Source organism: Notamacropus eugenii, chromosome 3, assembly GCF_028372415.1.
Source record: "Notamacropus eugenii isolate mMacEug1 chromosome 3, mMacEug1.pri_v2, whole genome shotgun sequence".
NCBI lineage: Eukaryota > Metazoa > Chordata > Mammalia > Diprotodontia > Macropodidae > Notamacropus > Notamacropus eugenii.
In genome coordinates this window covers 297,090,166-297,109,957 of record NC_092874.1, presented here as the reverse complement: position 1 = coordinate 297,109,957, position 19,792 = coordinate 297,090,166, and the positions used below count along the sequence as shown (strand labels likewise).

Here is a 19,792-nt window from a genome sequence, read left to right as displayed (position 1 = left end):
GGTAGGGTTGGCTTTTCCCTTTGACTGTAGAATTCGGAATAGTCAAGAGCTTAGATTCTCTGTCTTTATGATACTGGAATGCTGAAGATAAGGCTACCTGGCAGACCGGGGGCTTTCCTTGGCAATTTGGGGGGTGCCCATACAGCCTTTTCAGGCCTCCCCTGGGATGTGGTTAGGTTTGTATCCACAACAGCCTGACTACTAGCTGTACTGCTTTGTTTGAGGCCTCGGGCAAAGACTCCACCCAAGCATGGGGGAGGGAGGGTGAGAGCTGATGCTGATGCCCGAGTGGGTGGGCATTCAAAGACTCCAGTGGGGCAGACTTGATTACCATGTGGGGGTGGAAGCTAGCAAGGGACATCAGGCCAGCTGTCTGCCTTGGCTGCTGCCGATTTCCCTCTTCCTGTCCTTGCCAAGTGGGCACCCTATCTTCAGAGAAGCTCACGGGTCGACCAAATGGGCTTCCTTAGCCAGGGAGACATGTGGTTTCTTGCTTTTTAGGACAAGTCTAGTAGGAACTCTCCCTGCTAGCCAAACCAGGCCTTCTTGTTCTCCCAACTGGCAGAGACATCCATTGGGGTCTCTGTCCCACGACCCAAGCAAGCATCTTGGAAATGAAAGCAGTAACCCCCAGAATACAGCTTCTGGCAAAGGTCACAGGCCCTCCAAAATCAAGGTTGGGTATATTAGAGATGGTTTTATAGCATGGATAGACTAGGAAACCAAGCTGAGATCCCCTACAACCTGGTCTCGTCTGTAATCTGAGTTAGGGGTGGTCTAATTCATGTTCATGACATCCATGTCTCCTAAGGCTGGGACAGCCTCCCTTTTGTATCAGCCCTCTGTCACTGAAACTTTGCTTGTGCAATCCTTGACAATTCAGAAATCCCTGAGGAGGCAGTGAGGTTGGAGCTGAGGGAGCTGGGGGACAGGAAGGCCCAGGGCCTGCTTTGGAGGCTCTTCCTCCAAAGAGGTATGGGGACCCCTGGAGAATTTACCACTTGTCTGTTTACTCATTTGTAAAATGAGTTCAATAATCCAGTTGTCCATTGAGGGCTCTTACTAAAGAAACACATGACCTAAGGGGTGGGGTTAGTATCTGATGGTTAGCTTGGACCCCATCCACCCTCCAGAATGATCACAGAACTGGGTGCTGTTGGGGATGAGGGGAAACAAAGACATGGAAGGGAAAGCAGGCCTTTCCCTCAGAGTTAACAACTATGGCGAGAAGGAAATTGTGTGTGTGTGAAGCGACCTGAGAACAATCCCAAGGCAAGTGTCAAAACCCCAGATTCAGTAAAGACACCAAGGGAGACATTCCAAATGGAGGCTGGAGAGAGAGTGGGGACAGCGCTTCACCAGGGAAGCCACCTGCAAGAAGATGTCACGGCCAGCTCAGGCACAAAGCTGGCAGGCTTGGCCCTGGTGAGCAGCCACCCTCAGCGTCTGGGAGACACTTCAGAAACTCTTTAGGAAAGCGCCTCTCTGTCCCAGTGCAGCCAGCTTTCCTTTTGGAGGAATCCATCCCTCCCCTTCAACGTCTCCCCCATCAGGCTCTTCTCAGGGGGTCCCAGAACATCACACCTAGTCAGTCAGTAAGCACAGCTTCTCATTACTTTTTGCTTCTTCCAGGAATTTCTAGCACTTCTAGAGTGAGATTTTGATGATGTCTCGACGCAGTCAGCGCCTGAGCCATCGTTACCATGTTGATGATGATGGAGGCAGCAGCAGCAGCAGCAGTGGAGGAAGTTCCCCGGTGGCTGGTCAGCACACTGCCTTCAAGGACAGTCCCTTAAGGTAAGCCACTCCACAGCGACCCTAGGTCATCTTCCAGATCACAACCACTCAGGGCAGCCAAGGGCCTGGCCAGCTTCCATGTGCACCTTTCTTTCCTGCCCCCATCTTTGGTGGAAACATCACTCTAGTGCTTTCTTTCCCCACAAATGCGAGAATTTCCTGTCCCCAGCACCGTCTCTTCCCCTTCTACCCCAACCTGGGCTGCTGCTGCCTTCACTCTCTGAGAACAGGAACTAGGGAGGGGTGACTTTGAGCATTGAGAGGGCCAGAAACTGAGGCTTAAAGCTGGGCAGGGAACAACCATCATGTGGCCCAGTACCCACGGTTTCTGGGGTGAGCTGCAGGGCCTAGCAAGAGCATAGGAAGCCATGGGGGTGATGGACCTGTGGGGGAGGAGACAGGTTCAGGTGGCTTTAGCTCCTCTTGTACCTCATCATGGTGGTTCCATTTGGAAAGAGGCCCTGCCTGGCCCATGGGAGCTGGGGATTTGTTCCAATGTTATAAAGGATTCATCTGTTGAAGGAATAAGAACAGAAGAGGGCTTTGGGGATCATTTCTTTTCATCCTAGAAGCTCCTTGAAAGTCTCTTCCTCCTCCAGGCCTTTCTCCCCCTGTTTTTCTCCTGCTTCATCTCCTTCACCCTCTTTCCTTTGCTCTTCATGCTTGGCGCCCCCCAGGACTCTGAAGAGGAAATCTGGCAGTGTGAAACGCCTCTCACCAGCCCCTCACCTGGGCCCTGCTTCCAATCCTCACACTACCTACTACAGTGAATCAGTGGTCAGCGAGTCCTACGTCAGGGGCCCCCGGGTCGCCTCGGTGGACAAAAGCTCCATCCTACAAGATCAGCTGGACAGCGATGTCTACTGGAGTGAACGTGGTGAGCTCTGGCCAGAGCTTGACAAACCCGAGGGCTTGGGCTGGGGAGAAGGAAGGAAGCTCCTCCCTGTCTTCTAAAGATTCCTAAGGAGGCTAGTGTCTGTTGGGAGTTACCTTACTCCTCCAGGTTGGCTCATCTCCCTGGATCCTCCCAGGTGGGAGATCCTTCCATTCTCCTGAAGCCCCTCAGTCCCACAGATGGCACTTTTCCAGATCTGGGTGACAATAACCATGCCTCCTAAGGCAGAAGGCCACCTGGTTTTGTGCAGCCAATGAGCTAAAAATCATCTTTACATGTTTCAGTAAAGTTCCATTACACTTAAAAACATAAAAAGTGTTCTTACCTCATACAGAAATAGGAAGGGGGCCAGATTTTGCCCTTGTGCAGAACTCCATTCCTGCCCTAAACCACATGGGGGGGGCTTCTGGGTTCAGACCCCCAAAGGGGTGGGAAGTCTGAATTCTGAAAAGTTCTGCCAGGTGTTCCACCTCTGGCAGCTGCTGTTGCTGGAAGCCTGAAGCTCCCTGCTTATCAGGCACCTCCATGCTCTGTGCAGGTGGGGACTTGGTGAGGAGGAGGAGAGGCCTGGGAGGTGCTGAGAAGAGTAAGATCAATGGACTGAATGAGGGCAAAGTCACCTATGATATCTATGGATCTTCCTCAGGATACTCCTCGGAGGATGACTCTGCAGGTAGGCAGCACTTCCTGCCTACTGGAACTCCATCCCCTGGACGCTGCCCCGTGTACTTTGAAGGGTGCCCCATCCAGGGGGGATGGGGAGAACATAGATTTCAGATAAAAGGATAGAGAACTCTGCAGTCTGGCTCCAGGTGGGGGTTTGGAGGTTGGGAGGGCCCAAGCCTCAGCATGGTAATGGGGATGCCTGAGGCCCACTTGTGTCTCCTTCTGGGTGGCTCCTCATGTCTTCACTTTCCTGCAGGGCACACACTTATGGACCAGCCTGGCTCAGCATCCTCATTAAGGAATGCTGCCTCCCAAGTTGGCGCTTTCTTGTGGGTGGCCATCACTTTTCCAGGTGGGTTCTGGGAGTGGGTGGGCACACTGCCCAGGGCAGTCCCTGCTGTGGGCCCATAAGAGCTTCCTCATTCCTATGCTGGGGCACACCAGGCCTGGGTGCTAACCCTAGGACAGTGTGTGGAGACAGGCTTTTATGGCAGGATCCCCAGGCACAGCTAGAAAGCCTTGGGAGATTCAAGGAGCAGCTGCAGAGTGGGCAGGCTGGGAGCAAGCTAACTCTGGGATAGGAGGGCGAAGCCTTTGAACCCCTCTGCTGGGACTTTTACAGGTTGGCTCTTTGGCCTGTTCTACTGGTGGCTGGGCACTACCTGCTACCGCCTGACCACAGCTGCCTCCCTGCTGGACGTCTTTGTCTTAACCAGGTCAGTGAGGCCTCCCTGGGCTCTGCCAGAACCAAAGAACCCATGCTTGAAAAAGCTTCACCACCCTTGAGCTCAGTTCAGCTTTTGAGACTTTTGTGCCATGAATCTTATGACAGAAGGTCAGGTCAGGGTCAGGGGTGTGCTGGAATCAGCTGGAACCAGCTTGAACCTGCTCCTGAGTGTCAGCTACCAGTCAGGGCTCCTCTGGGTATCTAGACTGAAGAAGAAGATGGGACAAGTTGTGTGTGCCTTCACCTCCTTCAGAACTGCTTGTTAACCCTTCCCCAGCACATGCCAATCCCCATGAGCACAGGTGCTGCTCTATTCCTGAGTATCTTGGAGGAGCTGTCCCCTCAGTAGTTCTTGCCTCTCATCTCCACTGACTCTGGTGGCTTCACCTTGGCCAGTTGGAAAGTCCTGAGCTCCCAGGGGTTGTAGTCTCTTCCCAGTCCTTCGGGTAGCCAGGCCATCCTTACAGTTTCTCTGTGGGGGGTCATGTCCAGGTTTCCAGGCAGCCTCCAGGGCTGTGTCCAGGAGCCTCTAGAGCAGGGGTAGGGAACCTGCGCTCTCCAGGCCACATGTAGCCTTCTAGGTCCTGGGGTGCAACCTTTGGACTGAGGCCAAGTTTTACAGAACAAATCCTTTTCTTAAGGAGATTTGTTCTTGGAAGTCTAGATTCAGTCAAAGGGCCACCCTTGAGGACCTCAAGTGCCACATGTGATCTCCAGGCTGCAGGTTCCCTATCTAGCTCTGGATTCTTGGGGCCACAGGCTAGGCCCAGGGAGACTAGCCAACCTTGTCAGGGCTTACTCCTTCCAAGTCCCAATTTGACAAGCACTGAAATGATTTAGCCAAAAGAAGCCTGCCCAATTCACTAGCATATAAGCACATTCCTGAGAGCCCTGGGAGGGAGATGCCTTCCACCAGCCCTGTCACCTTTCATAACAACATTCACACATTTGACCAAGGTCAAATTTTCTCCTTCCACTTGACCTCGAGGGCTGTCCATAAAAGCCCAGAGCTCCCCATCGTAGCTGTCCCAGGGTGGGGGCACACCCTTTGTTGGTTTCCTCAGCAGCTCAGGGAGGGTCGCACAGGAATCTGGTGGGGAAGACCAGGCACTAATGTCTCCTCCTTCATCCCCATGAAATCCAGGAGCTTTTCAACTCTGAAGAAGTTGTTTCTGCTTCTCTTGATGCTGTTGCTTCTGGCTTCGCTGGCTTACGGTGAGCCTTGCTGAGTCCCCAGGGCACCCTGCCAGCCCAGACAGACAAGGGCTTGGGGGCAGGGCTGCTGAACGCAAGTCTGGAAGACAGAGCTTTGAAGGGGAGCCTTTAGCCTTTAGGGGAAAAGGGACCCAGGCCTTGTATGGGAAAGTTCTTGTGCCTGAAATGGGATAGACGGCCTGTGTCTCCTCCTCTTGATCCAATCCCACAAGCCTTTCTTGTGCATCTTCTGTATGCAGGCCTCCCAGACTCATGCTGCATGCCTACTATGACAGTGCTGGCTTTACATGGGTGTTTGATCTGCCCCCTCAGTGGTCACTGTCAAGGCACTTGAGGGTGGGGGAACTGGTAGAAGAGCTGAGTCCACAATGAATGGGTTAGCTGGGCAGGACACAGCCAATGCCAGCTCTGGAGGCCTTTGCCCCTTCTCACTGGGGAGAATGGACAGGGTGGTCCTCCCTGGATGGTCCCAAAAGAGCTGTACTCTGTTCAGGAACCATGACATCACTTACCCCCTACTATGAGATGAAGCCCAGCTTGGGAATGGTGACACCACAAGCTGTCAGTTACCAGGACCTCTATTCAGCTGGCATCTCCTGAAAGCACTCTGATCCTCCAGAAGAGACAGGGCTGTATGTGGACCAGGCTTGGGACCAGGAGGCAGGACTTCTCCATGTCCTCTCCCCAGCTGCTTCTTGTCCCTCATTTTTCTCATAATCCAAAAGTGTGTAATGACTCCTGAAAGGATCATGAGAGATGCCTTTCCTGAAGGGTCTTGCCTTCCAGATCATGGGGCCCATAATGCATGCACCTTCCTTGGGCCAGGGTCTGAGCCCATGTGGATGTGACACTGCCAGACACAGTCCAGGTGTAGGTCCTCATCCTGGACATGTTTCCCTTCTGGTGCCTCAGCCTCTGCCTTCATTAGCCTTTCCTCCCATGTGCTAGGTGCTTGGTATTTTTACCCCTATGGACTACAGACATTCCACCCTGCTATGCTGTCCTGGTGGGCAGCAAAGGGCAGCAACAGGAGAGAGGAGGTGTGGGAAGCAGGAGAATCCACCCCATATTTCCAGGTGAGTGCCTGGGTGAGTGCCAGGAACACTTTGTGCAGGACAGGCAGACAGTCTGCTCACAACCAAGTCTGTTCCAATCAACCCCAGAATCACTCAGTCCACTACCATTTCTTAAGTGTGGCCTACTGTGTGTCAGGCACTGTGCTAAGGGATGGGAATTCAAAGAAAGAATTCAAACCCAAACAAACAAGCCCACAGTCCCTGCCCTGAAGGAGTCCCCGAGTCATGAGGAAACAACTAGGTACAATGGAGATCTACCAGGACAGATGGGAGTGAAGCAGTAGAGGGAGTTGGCTATGCTGTTTCTTCTGTGGCAGCCATACAGACTATTACCATACCATCTTTGAAGACAGTTCTGGCCTGGCAGGATCTTCCAGGTGGTGTCCTCTCCTAGCGCTGTCTTTGAAACAGCTCTGCAGCACTATGAGGCATCAGAGGAGGGGGAAGCAGGATTAGCCAGAGGAAGCTGCTTTTGTTTCCATTTTGTAATGAACAAAAGTCTGTTTTATTTCCCTTCTCCCTCTCCCACCCATTCAGAAAAATGAAAAGCAAACCACTTGTAACAAATGTGCAGAGTTAAGCAAACCAGTCCCTTTTTGGCCATGTCTAAAAGATCTATGTCTCCTTCTGCCTCCTCAGGCCATCTCTCTGTCAGAAGTTGGGTCATTTTCCAGAAAAGTACTTGGTCACTGCATCAATCAGAGTTCTAAAGTCTTTCAAAGTTGCTTCTTTGTGGTTCTTCTCACTCTGCTCTGCACCAGTTCATACAAAGTCTTCTCAGGTTTCTCTCAATACCACCTATTTCATTGTTTCTTAGAGCACGGTTGTATTCAATCCTTACACCATAATTTATTCAGCTCTTGCCCAGGTCGGGGGCAAGCCAGTAGTTTCCATTTCTTTGTCTTTGCTGTTTGGGTGCCAAGTGTGTGTCATGCAGAAGATAGGTCATTCATCTCAGTGGTGACAGTCTCTTCTTAATGGTCTGTGCTGTGGGGCAAGAGATGAGAATATAAATCCAGGCTATAATGAAGCCTTCACTTAGTAACCTCGATTTATCCATGGATTTCCATCTCCAAACTCATCAATCTTTGCACCAGGGCCACTCACAAGCAGCATTAGGAGACTCTCTCACCTTGGATATGCAGATCCCTGGGGAGCCAGGGTCAGAAAACCTGGGCTCAAGTTTGAGCTTTGCCACTTGCTAGCTTTGGGACCTGGGGCAGTTCAATGCCAACCTCTCAAGACTCAGCCTCCCGCGTTCCCCCGCTGCCTTCAACTGAAATCATAGTTGCCTCCCCCAAAAGGCCTTCCCTAACACCTTGTCACACAGTGAAGTGATTCTGGAGGGGGGGGGTCTCCAGAAATTGGTAGCAGAGCCCAGACTATCAGAGTTGATCAAGCTGGGAAGACTTGAAGGCTGTGTGCAGATCCTGGTGTCTGCCCACCAGAAGCTTGGCCACCAGGTGATTGGATTTGGGGAGTCATGATGACTTGGGAAGCAGATAAAAAGACCAAACAACCTTTGCCTTCTGCAGCCACCTTCTGTTTGTGGACAGAGGTCAGGGGACCTCAGAGAAGGACAAAGAGTACTTGGTCTCCCTCAGTCCTCACACAGTCCAACCACAGTCTAAGTGGTTGACATTATTCCAGTGTAATCTGAGGGGTGACATGGAGTGGTGGGATAAAGGACATGGCTCTAGAAACAGCAACAGATGAGGTGCTGGATGTCAGATGCACAATGAGGTCCACGATTTTGGACACAGCCAGTGTCAGAATTTGATTTGTCTGACTTCTCATGTCAGCTGCAAGGAGTTTTTTTTTCAGATGTGGGGGGGAAAACAATCAGTGGAATGATCACTCACAGGCAGAAGAATTTGGAGGAGGCAAATCAGCCTCAAGGATTAGATTTCATCACATTTTTAAAGGCAACTAAAAAACCCCATAGTTGCTATTCCAAATGAGCATAAGGCAACAGAGGGCAAAGGAAGTCCAGGAGGAAGCTGAGAAGATCATTTTGTCCTTGTGACCCCAACACTCGGCATAGCCTGTTACACTTAGTGGGAGTGTATCAGTGTTTGTTGGCTGTCCTTGTACTAAGTCCACAAAACAACGTGCAAGGGAAGAAGACACAACTATTATTTGTCAGTAAGAAAGTCCCCAGGCACAGGATACATGATCAGCACCAAAAGATGTCACAACGAAACCAAAGGACCATCTTCACGGAATGAGAAATGCTGGTTACACGAATCATTTCAGCATCAAGGACCAGATCAGTGACTGGGCCCCACAAAGGTCAAAATCCAGCAAGTTAGAAGAAAGGGGGACAAAAGGGGAAAAAACATACCGTACAGCTCCAACAGCTCCAGTCCTTCCTCTTCAGATGTGTCAACCACTCAGGCACGGCAAAAGGAACACTGACTCATAGCATCGTTTCCTAAGGATGTTTGACTGCTGCCCCAAAACATCACATTCCAGTGAGAAGGCCAGCAATCCTAGAGGCTGCCTCCCTCAGAGACCAGCGGCTCTTGGCAAGCAAAGAAACCAAAGGCAACACTGGATCTGAAAATAGGCCACTGGCGCAAGAGAAGAAGAGGGTGGTGACTAAAGGATACAAACAGTGGCCCCGTGAAACGGCAAACATCAGGAAGGGCCCTCAGCCTCCCTCTTCAGCTCACTCCTGAGAGTGGAGGCCCCCAAATTCTTGAGGCAGCTCCTTCCCCTCTCAGTGACTCACCTTGTTAGGAAGCTGTTCCTGCCTCTGAAATGTGCCACAACTTCTACCTTGCCAGGACAAGCAAAGCAACTCTAACCCTGTCCATGTCCACAAAGTCTGAAAACCATTTTCATGTCTCCTCATCGTGTTGTGTGTTTCCAAAAGTTTTCTTGATATCATTGGTTTTTACTTAACCTACCTTTCCCAGTGTGTCTTCTCAGAAAGAGAAGCAAGGAATTTGGAAAAACCCTGCAAAGCTTGTGTGATCTACTAGTGAAAATCATTTTGAATTAGGTACATCTTTACACACACACACACACACACACACACACACACAAACGCACACATCCCACTGACTTTGAAGACTTGTCTCTAGCTTTTGCTTTCATGTGACCCACCTTGCTCAGTGTATCCTTCCCATTTTGCCCTCCCACAGAGCCAGCCCTTAAGCAAAAGAATAAACCAAAAAGGGGAAGAAAAGTTCAGCAGAACACAGCAGGCGAGCCCAGCATTAGATGCAGGTTCCCTGCCAGTATTTCCCACCCTAGCCAGGACGGGAAGGGAAGAAGATCCTCATGGGTTATGTCTGTTCTTTCCATTTCCATGGTTGTCTGTGGTGCTTGTTTTCTTGTTCTCCTCATTCATTTATTCCACTTTTCCCCAGTTCATGTAAGTCTTCTAATTAAGCAGAGTTGTGGCTTCGTACAGCATAGTCATATTTCCTTGTATCCATAAGCCACTCCTCTGTCAATGAGTTCTTTGCTACCAAAGAACTTTCTTAGTGGTTCAATTGGTATGGCATTGAATAAGTTAATTTAGGTAGTTTTATCATTTTTATGCTACTGGCTTGACCTACCCACGAGGAGTGAGTACATCTCCAACTGTTGAGATCTCTACGTATGAAGAATGTTTTGTAATTGTGTTCATATAGTTCCTGTGTGTGTCTTGGCAGGCAAACTCTCAGGTTGTATACAGTATACAATTGTATACAGTTATTTTCAATGGAATTTCTCTTTCTATCTCTTCCTGCTGGATTTTCTTGATTAATATATAGAAATGCTGATGGTTTTGATGGGCTTCCAACTTTCTTTAAGTAATTGTTTGAACTGGTTTTGTTTTAAACTGGTTTTTTAGATGACTCTCTAGGGTTCTCTTGGTAAACCATTGTATCATCTACCAAAAGAGATAGTTTTGGTTCCTCATTGCAGTTTTTTCCCTTCAGTTTCTTTTCTGCCTTATTGCTATATCTAGCAGTTGCTGTAACTGGTACAACACTGAATAGCAATGGTTGGCAATGGACTTTCTTCCTTTACCGTGATCTTACTGGGAAGGCTTATCCCCATTACATATCATGCTTGCTCTTGGTTTTAGTTAGATAATACTTATTTTAAAGAAGACTCCATTTATTCCTGTGCTTTCTAGTGTTTTTCAACAGGGATGAGGCATTTTGTCAAAAGCTTTGTCTGCACCTGTTGAAATCATATAAATTTGTTGTTTATGTTATTGATATAATCAGTTACATTTATAGTTTTCCTAATAATTGACCCAGGCCCAACTTCTTGGTATCAATCCAGCTTGGTCACAGTGTCACAATATATCTTTGTGATATATTCCTGTAATCTCCTTTCTTAGCATTTAATATTTTTCATCAATATTCATTAAGGAAATTGATCTATAGTTCCCTTTCTTGGGGAGACGTGACTCTCCTTGGTTTGGGTATCAAGATTATATTTTTGTCATAGAAAGAATTTGATAAGATTCTATCTTTACCTGTTTTTCAAATCGTTTATTTAGTGTTGGAATTGATTACTTTTTAATCATTTGGAAAAATTTGATTTAGTCCTGGGGTTTTTTCTTAGAGAGATCATTTATAGCTTGTTTCGTTCCTTTTTCTAAGATGGGGTTATTTAAGGGCTCTGTTAAACAGGATTATTTATATTTGAAAAATTCATTTCATTTAGATTTTCATTTTTATTATTGGCATGTAGTTGGGCAACAAAGCTCCTAGTAATTACTTTTATTTTCTCTTCATAGATTGTAAATTCACTGTTTTCATTTTCTGATGTAATAATTTGGTTTTCTTTTGTAAAAATTAAATTAGCCAAGGATTTATCTATTTAATTGTTTTTCTCAAAGCTTATAGTTTTATTTATTAGTTCATTGGGGTTTTGTTCTTTCAATTTCGTTCATCTTTCTATCGATTCAAGATTTTAATTTTGGTGTTTAATTGGGAAGGGATTAATCTGTTGGTTTTCTAAATATTTTAGTAGCATGTCTAATTCTTTAATCTGTTTCTTTGTCTCTTTGATTGATGTAAGCATTTGAAAATATACATTTCCCTCTAAGTCCTGCATTGACTGCATCCCCAAAATTTAGTTATGTCATTGTCACCATGAAATTGTTAACCATTTCTATGATTTGTTCTTTGACTCATCCATTCTTTAGGATCCATTCTGTAAGATCCATTCTTTTTCTCCAACTCCTCTATTTGTGTATCTTTCTGTTTCAAGCATATTTCTTGTAAATAACATATTGTTGGATTCTGGTTTCTAATCCATTCAACTGTATTCTTCCATTTTATGAGTGAGTTCATCCCATTCCCATTCACAGTTGTGTTCATTAAATGTATATTTTTTTCCATGCTATTCTTTTACACTCATCCTTTTGTTTTTTACTCTGTCCCTTCTTCAGTAGTCTTTTGTTTCTGACCTTTGCCTCCCTTAATCTATCCCGTCATTCTTCCCTCCCCCTCACCTTTCTCTTAGACGCTTTTCCTCCTACTTCTCCTTGCGTAAAATGAATCTCTCCATCTCATTGTGTGTGTATGTGTATTCTTCCCTCTTTCAACCAGTTCAGATGAGAATAAGGTTCGTGTTGCCTGTTCCCCTCTTCTGTCCCTCCCATTGTATAAACTCTTTCTAGTGCACCCCATTTATGAGATAACTTTCCCCATTCTTTCTCTCCTTCCCCACAACCTTCCAGTGCATTTCTCTTCTCCACCCTTCCATTCTTTTGAGATCCTCACAACATAATACAGTCATTCAGGTCGCTATCTATTTAGACTGCTTCTAGGACCCGTGGTGATCATAAAATTCTGAAGTGGTTACATGTATCATCTTGCCACACAAGGGATCTAAACAATTTGCCCTTTTTTAGTGACTTGTGATTTCTCACTCATGTTCACCTTATTATTCTTCTCCTGAGTTCTGTGTTTGAATGTCAAATTTTCTATTCTGTTCTGGTCTTTTCATCAGGAATGCTTGAAAGTTCTCTATTTCAGGAAGGGTCCTTATTCCCCTGTAGGACGATACACAGTTTTGCTGGGTAGTTTAATCTTATTGTGGGCTCTAATCCTAGATCTTTTCCACTCCAGAATATGATATCCCAAGCCCTGTACTCCTTTAATGTGGAAGCTTCTAAATCTCATGTGTCCTGACAGTACTGGATTATTTCTCTCTGGCTATTTGCAGAATTTTCTCCTTGACCTGGCAGTTCTGGATTTAGAACAGTTGCTGGGAGTTTTCATGTAGGGGTTTCTTTCAGGAAATGATTTGTGGTTTCAAGTTCTACTTTGCCCTCTGATTCTAACACATCTGGGCATTTTCCTTTGTAATATCTTAAAATATTATGTTGAGCTCCTTTTTTGTTCCTGGCTTTTGGATAGACAAATGACTCTCCAATTCTCTCTCCTCAATCCATTTCTAGGTCATTGGAGTTTTGTATGAGATCCTATACATTTTCTCTTGAATTGATTTTATTTTTTGTTGTTGTCTCCTAGAGTTATTAGCTTCTATTTGCTCAGTTCTAATTTTTAAGGAATTCAGTATTTTTGTGCCTCTTTTACTAATTATTCATTCTCTTCTCATATCTTTCTTGTACCGCTTTTTAAAAATTTTTCCTCTTCCACTCTTAAAATCACTTTTTGTTCATTTTTATCTCATTCTTTAACTCTTCTAGGAATTCTTGTTCAACTCTTATCCAATCTACCCTTTTTCTTGGAGGATTTGCTTAAAGATATCTTCAAGTCATTGCCTTCTTCTGTCTTTCTGTCTTGAGCCATAGTAGCCCTTTGTGGTCAGGTTCAGTTTTGTTTACTCATTCTTCCAGCCTATTTCTTGACTATGAACTTGATGTTGGCATTGGGCTCAGCTCACCTCTGGGCTTTCTTAGTTCAGTCCGCAAACTTTCAGTGCTTCCATAGTGGTGATATCTGTTCACTGCTATTCTTGTCTGAGTTGTGCAAGTTCCTGACTCAGGTTTAGGTCTTCTGGCTTGCGGGTGCTGGAGTTTCTGTAGAATGTTATTGGACTCAGTCATTGTTAGCACACTTTGAGGTTCTGCAGGTTCAGAGGGACCGAACTTATTGACTCTTCTTGCGTCTGGGTCTCCTACCCGAGGTATCCCACTGCAGGACTAAAAGTGAACATTGAGCCCCCAGCTGTGCTCTGGGGCTCAGGTCCAGAACCTCTTTGCAGAACCCCTTTCTTGATCAGTGCTCAGCTAGGGCCTCGCTCACTCATAACTGCTCCTCTCAGCCCTACGTCTGTAGCCTAGAAGAGTCATTTGGCCCCCTTCATGCTCCCAGGATAGCCTGGGATCTGCTCCTGCTCAGGGATTCAGTTCTAGCCCTTTTACCATCCTTGGGCAATGAAATGCTTCCCACTGTCCTGGCTGCCATTATGTTGGGCTCCTGGCCAGCCCCCACCTCAGTGTCCACAGCTCTCTTATTTCTTAAGCTTCCCTGGGCTGGAGAAATGACGCACAGGGATGTTTTCTTGGCTTTCCTCATGAGAATGTGGTCTGGCACATTATCTAGATGGTTAGAGAGGAGGTGGGCTGGGCTCATCAAAAATGCCCACCCTCCCTCTGTTCTCTTGGTTCTGCCCCTGTGCTGTGTGGTTGGTGGGGAGGGGACCTTCTGCATGCTTAGCCTCCTTTGTACCTCTTGGGGAGGTCTCTGACCTGGCTTTTTGCCCTGAGCTCTCCCAGCTTCTTTGCCATTTCGACCCTGGTGACCCTGGCCCTCCCTCATCACTCTCCTGGCTCACTGCCGCAGTGTCCTGAGTGGCCTCCCTGCCTCCAGTCTGTTCTGCACTCTGCTCTCAAAGGAACTTTCCTTAAGAACAGAGCAGACCAAGTGACTTCCCTCCTCAGTCAATGGCAGGGCCTCCCCTTTGCCCCCCAGAGGAAAACAGCCCCACCCTGTCTTTCCAGCCTTAGCCTCATTGGTCTTCTGTACTCCTTTCACACTCGGTGACCCTACCCAAATGGCTGCCCCCATGCTGAGAATTCATTCTGGTGCTCTTTCTTCCAGTCAGCCTGTCAACCCACATGTATTTATTAAGCACTTCCTCAGTGCCGGGTCCCGGCCTAGGGGACACAGGTACACAAAATGAAACCATTCCCATTGACCAGGAACTTCCATTCTCAGGCGGAGACCAACAATGCTTACGTTTTTGTAAATAGCGTAAGTGTGAAATGAAGAAATCTGCCGACAGCAGTTAAACGACCTGGTGGCTTTTAATGTCCTTGTCTCCTCCATTCAAATGGAAGTTCTTCGTACACAAGAAAGGTTTCCTTCTTGGTCCTTGTGTTCTCAGCACTCAGCCCCACCTCGGGCACACAGTGGTGCTTAACAAATGCCCAGTGCTCCTTGTTCCTCCTCCTAAGAGACTTTTCATCTTTGTGTGTTTTCCTCCTTGTTCCCAAGGCTGAACAGCATGTCCTGTCCAAGGTTCATGCCCTAGAAAGGCGGCTGGAAACTCTGGCTTCTGAATACTCTGCACGTTGGCAGAAGGAGGCCATCAGGCTGGAGTTGCTGGAGCTGCAGGGGGCCAGTGGGAATGGAGGTGGAAAAAGCCTGAGCCACGAGGATATTTCAACTCTCCTGGAGGGCCTGTTGAGCCGATGGGAACCCACCCTGAAGAAGGACTTCCGTAGGGACACCACTGCCCACATCCAGGTGAGGAGAACGCTCTGCTAAGAAGACCAGGTCGGCAAGCCCAGCTAGTGGAAGGCATAGAGGTCTTGAGGTGAGGCAGCACTCTGGGCTTGGCAGGACCTGCCAAGTTCTCTGGGTCTTGTTGAACGCCTGTCTCCTTTTTGGTGGTCTCCAGGAAGCACTCACCACCCTCAGGGCAGAACATCGGCAAGATTTGGATAATGTTCTAAAGAAGATTTCTCAGGCATCCCAGGTAATCCAGAAGCTCTGACGCTTCTGGAGGCAGAGACACAGGGGATGGAGGGCGGGGGGGGGGGGGGGGGGAATGAAGGGGGGCAGGGGGGGGGGAGAGGGGGCAGAGACGTCTTGGGGGAGGTCACTTGTAGCTGGAAATGTTGGTGCTGCTGTCAGTAGACCTAACACTTGCTTACAGGTTTCTGGCCAGATTCCATACTTGTATGGGAGCATATTCGATTGACTCATTGTCCCTGAGAGCTCCTGTCTGAGGACTCTGGATCCCCTTGTCCGAAGGATAAGCAGAGAGCTTACTGATCTAAAGCAACCTAAGCCTCCTCCTGTAGCTCCTTTCTGGAACCCCTTTCCTGTACTGAGCACATCCATGCATGAAGACTAGGGAGGGATAAGATTGTCAATGAGAAGACTGTAACTCAACAGCTGAGTTTGAAACTCTTTTCAGGGACTGAGAAGTGACCTCACCACTCTAGGGAAAGTGGTTCATGCCTAATCTCAGCTGAGTTGGGGTCTCTGTCAGATGCCTCCTCTTGGTGGGATGATAAGAGAGGAGTCCAGTCTTTGAAAGGTCTAGCCCAAACTCAAGGTCAAGATTTCTGGAGCCCAACAGTTTGCAGAGACTCAGATCCTCCTTAGCAGACAGAGGGTCCACCCAGAGGAGACAATGAGTCCCCAGAGTGTGGTTTGGTGTTTTCATCAGTCTCATTGTGCCATCATCTTCCTTACAGGAGCTGGAAAGCTGGGTGCTCCAGCTAAAATCTGAATGGCAGAGGTAAGGCCCCAAACTAACTGGCAAAGAGAAGAGGAGGGAAGGAAGGCTAGAAAACTAGACCAGAGAAAGCACCACTGAGATTCTCGGGGGGGGTGTCAGTAGAGCCAGAATACTTGGGTTAGCATGTCCATAGGATTAATCCCAGCTGGTAAGGACCTCAGAGAGCAGATGAGGGTCCTGAGGCCTGGGAGGGAAATGACTTGCCCAGGGTCACACAGGGAGTAAATGTCAGGGAAGACTTGCACCCAGATCTCTGGTTCTGTTCTTTCCCTTTGATAGTGGTTCTGCTTGACTCTATCCTGTGTCACTAGCCAGTGGCTGCCCTTCCCTTTTCCTTTTGTCACTGTCTAGTTTGGCCCAAGAAGCCCTCCAGGAAAACATATTAAAGGCTATGGGTCCACTGGAGGCCCAGCTGGCTGGCCTGAGACAGGAACTGGCAGCCCTGAGCCAGAGACAGGCTGCAGTGGCAGAGGAAGTAGACCTTTGGCCACAGAAGATGGCAGCCCTGCGCAGTGATGTGAGTCCTCCAGTCCACCACTTAGACCACATGTGCCCCTCTCTCCAAGGTGGGCTGCCTGAGCATCTGCCCAGGGAGACCCAACCCTCTAAGGTGTCCACTGGGGTCCAATGAGATCTTTTTTGGTAGACCTGAAAGCAGTGGAAAAATGCCAGTCACTTGGTTCACAGCCGTCCCTTCCCTGGCACCAGGAAGACATGCATAGGCTCTGAGCTCTCAGAGTCTTTCTAGACACCCCCTCCCCAGGTCCCCTGTCCCGGCCCTCTTTCTTCCTTACCTCTACTGTTTTGTGGATGGTCTCTGGTGGGTTCTAGGTGGAGTCTCAGTTCCCAGCCTGGATCAGTCAGTACCTTCTTCGAGACAAGGGCGCTAAGGCTGGGCTTCTTCAGCTGGAGGAGGTACAGGCCCAACTTCGGGACCTGGAGCACAGAATCCTCACTCAGGTGGCAGAAGGGCAGGTCAAATCTGCCAGTGAAGCTGCTGCCAGCCTGAGGCTGACCCTTCACAAGGAAGGAGTGACTGGGGTCACAGAGGAGGTGAGGCCTGCCCCATTCCCTGTCTGCCTGTCGGAGGTCATGGGTTTGCCCTGAGAGGAGCCTCCAGGGAAGGAAGGGGAAGCCCTGGCAGAGCAGGTAGCACACGTGGCCCTCTGGTGAAAGGGCTGGGCCAGTTCTGCAGGCAGCTAGGCCCATGAGTCCATCCATGCCTGTCTTTTAGGATGTGCACCAGATTGTGAATGAGGCCCTGAAGAGATACAGTGAAGACCGCATTGGGCTAGTGGATTATGCCCTGGAGTCCTCAGGTAGGTAGCCTGTAGAAAGCCAGAGGGCTGGGGACATGATGGTTGCCCATTAAGGGACAGCAGGAATTAAAAACTCATGATGCCCCTTATGGGACGGGGCAGTTGAAGGGCTGATGCCCTGGCAGTGACCCCTCATCTTCAGGACTACCTCTGTGTCCTGCCAGCCCTCAGCTGCCCCCACCTCACTTCTCTCCCTCTTGTTCTTTCAGGGGCCAGCATCATCAGTAGCCGCTGCTCAGAGACCTATGATACCAAGACGGCCCTTCTCAGTCTGTTTGGCATCCCCTTGTGGTACTATTTCCAGTCCCCAAGAGCCATCCTCCAGGTATGACAGAACAAAGGGCCCCCAGCTTGGCTCTCTGCCATCTCCCACCTTCTGTGGGGGCTGGGCTCTCAAGGTGGGAGGATTACACAATGGAAATCTATTCCATTGGCTGCCCACCTGACTTGTCACCTGACTTGTCTTCTGCCCACAGCCAGATGTTTACCCTGGCAACTGCTGGGCATTCCGGGGCCCCCAGGGCTTTGCTGTGGTTCGATTATCTGCCCGCATCCACCTCACTGCTGTCACCTTGGAGCATGTACCCAAAGCCCTGTCTCCCATCAGCAACATCCCTAGCGCCCCCAAGGATTTTGTCATCTTGGTGAGTATCTGAGCCTTGCAGCTCTCCATTCCAGTATGCCTGACAGCCATTTCTTAACAGCAGCATTGTGAGGTGAGGAATGGAAGGATGTGCCCATTTTACAGCTGGGATATTGAGGCTGGTCTCTGGACTCCACAACCAGCCCTTTCCCTGCTCCCCCTCTTCTTAGAGAGAAGCCAGAAGAGGACAGCTGACAGCAGTCAAGATTTCAATGCTGTCTCAGGGTCCTTTTATACAACTCCTTTATACATGGGTGCCTCCATGGCCAGGTGTCCCATGGGGGAGCTGAGTGGGGATGATGAGCACCATTCCCTACAGTCACCTCCTTAGGGCAGAGTTGGAATGTCCTCATAAGGAGGATGTGGGTGAAAAAAGTGGAGCCAGAGGAGAAGAAGAAACGTGTAGGGGAACAGGATGCTTCAGGACCTAAATCCTGATAGATGAAGAAACTGAGGCACCTACAATTAAATTGTGTGTCCCAAGCCATTCAGCAGCTTAGGGGAAGAGGCAGAGAAGGAGGCCAGGGGCTTGGAGGGAAAAGGATCTGTCTACTGAGTTAGTGAGAGATGCTGGAAGGTGAGGGGACCAAAGAAGGAAACATCATGGTGGCTTTTGCTTTCTCCCCTTTACTCTCCCCAATGTATCCCCCCCTACACCCCCTTCCTCTTCCTCTTCCACCTCCTCCTCCACAACCTCCCCTTCCTTTGCCTCCCTGGATTGATCTGGATTCATGTCCTAACAGCATGACCTTTCCTCTAACCCCCTCCCATCCATCCATCCATCCATCCATCCATCCATCCATCCATCCATCCCTTCCCTTTGCTTTTCCTTCTCTGTAGGGGCTAAATGAAGATTCACAGTCGGAAGGGGTGGCCCTCGGGCACTTTACCTATGATAATGCTGGGGAGTCCATTCAGACCTTCCACTTTCAGGTATGGAGGGCTGGCCCCACAGTGTCCCAGGGAGGCTGGTGCTCTTGAAGGCTAGTTCACCAGCCATGGGGATGCTGTGGCTTTGCTAGGAGCTGCAGTTTGAGCCAGGACCCCATGGTTCTGATAGCAACCTGAGGGATAACATTCAGCCACTGAAGAAGGCCTGGGGGGGACGGGCTCTGGGGTCAGGATGTCCACCAAGGGATCACGAGCCTTCCTGACCCCAGTCTCCTCTTCCCACAGGGCAATGACACAGCCCCATACCAGGTGGTCGAACTTCGGATCTTAAGCAACTGGGGTCACCCTGAGTACACCTGCATTTACCGCTTCCAGGTCCATGGGAAGCCTGCCAATTAGCCTCTCCCCCCCAGGGCCTTTCCCCTCTTTCCCCCTTCAGCCCCTCCCCTCCCCCAGCAAGCACTTCATCCCACTTTCTCGCCCTCTCCCACACTTCATCCCTTATGGCCACTGTGGCTTCTGGGAGAGATACAAGGTGGGAGCCTACCACCATGGAGCAGTTTGGCCCCACCCTGCCCTCTCTGATGGAGAGGAGATCACCAGCTCAGCTATTTGTTTCACTCCCCATCCTCTTGAGGGTCAGGTGGCCCAGCTCCCTACCAGGCCCTGCCTGCCCTCAGGAGGTGTATACAGAGCTATGTATGATATCTTGAAGGTGTGAGTCAAGACATCATGAGGGCCTTATTATGCTCAGCAGCACTCAGAACCACAGCTTAGGCCACCTTAGCTTACCTTGCCCAAGAGTCTAGGTCAAAGAACTTGGTTTATTGAGGGCATGACAACTTGGGCAGTTCCAAAGGGCAGACTGGTAGACAGTCTGTCTTG

At 49.0% G+C, this 19,792-nt stretch overlaps 1 protein-coding gene across 1 annotated transcript; it reads left to right on the top strand.

Annotated features, from left to right (window-relative positions):
* The first annotated feature begins 1,666 nt into the window (after positions 1–1,666).
* On the top strand, positions 1,667–19,306 carry LOC140532077 (SUN domain-containing protein 2-like). The gene is made up of 17 exons (XM_072650625.1): positions 1,667–1,797; positions 2,475–2,674; positions 3,231–3,365; positions 3,615–3,710; positions 3,981–4,074; positions 5,540–5,636; positions 6,281–6,376; positions 14,800–15,051; positions 15,206–15,283; positions 16,011–16,054; positions 16,406–16,571; positions 16,886–17,107; positions 17,289–17,373; positions 17,583–17,698; positions 17,850–18,017; positions 18,857–18,949; positions 19,193–19,306. Exons 1-17 carry the CDS (start codon positions 1,667–1,669, stop codon positions 19,304–19,306), a joined length of 2,187 nt encoding a protein of 728 aa, XP_072506726.1.
* Positions 19,307–19,792: the final 486 nt, after the last annotated feature.

Excerpts from the sequence above, each read along its gene's own strand:
- LOC140532077 (XM_072650625.1), top strand. The coding sequence starts at position 1,667 with ATGTCTCGACGCAGTCAGCGCCTGAGCCATCGTTACCATGTTGATGAT. Across the intron at positions 4,075-5,539 it reads GACGTCTTTGTCTTAACCAG|GCCTCCCAGACTCATGCTGC; the intron begins GTCAGTGAGGCC and ends TTCTGTATGCAG. Across the intron at positions 6,377-14,799 it reads AATCCACCCCATATTTCCAG|GCTGAACAGCATGTCCTGTC; the intron begins GTGAGTGCCTGG and ends CTTGTTCCCAAG.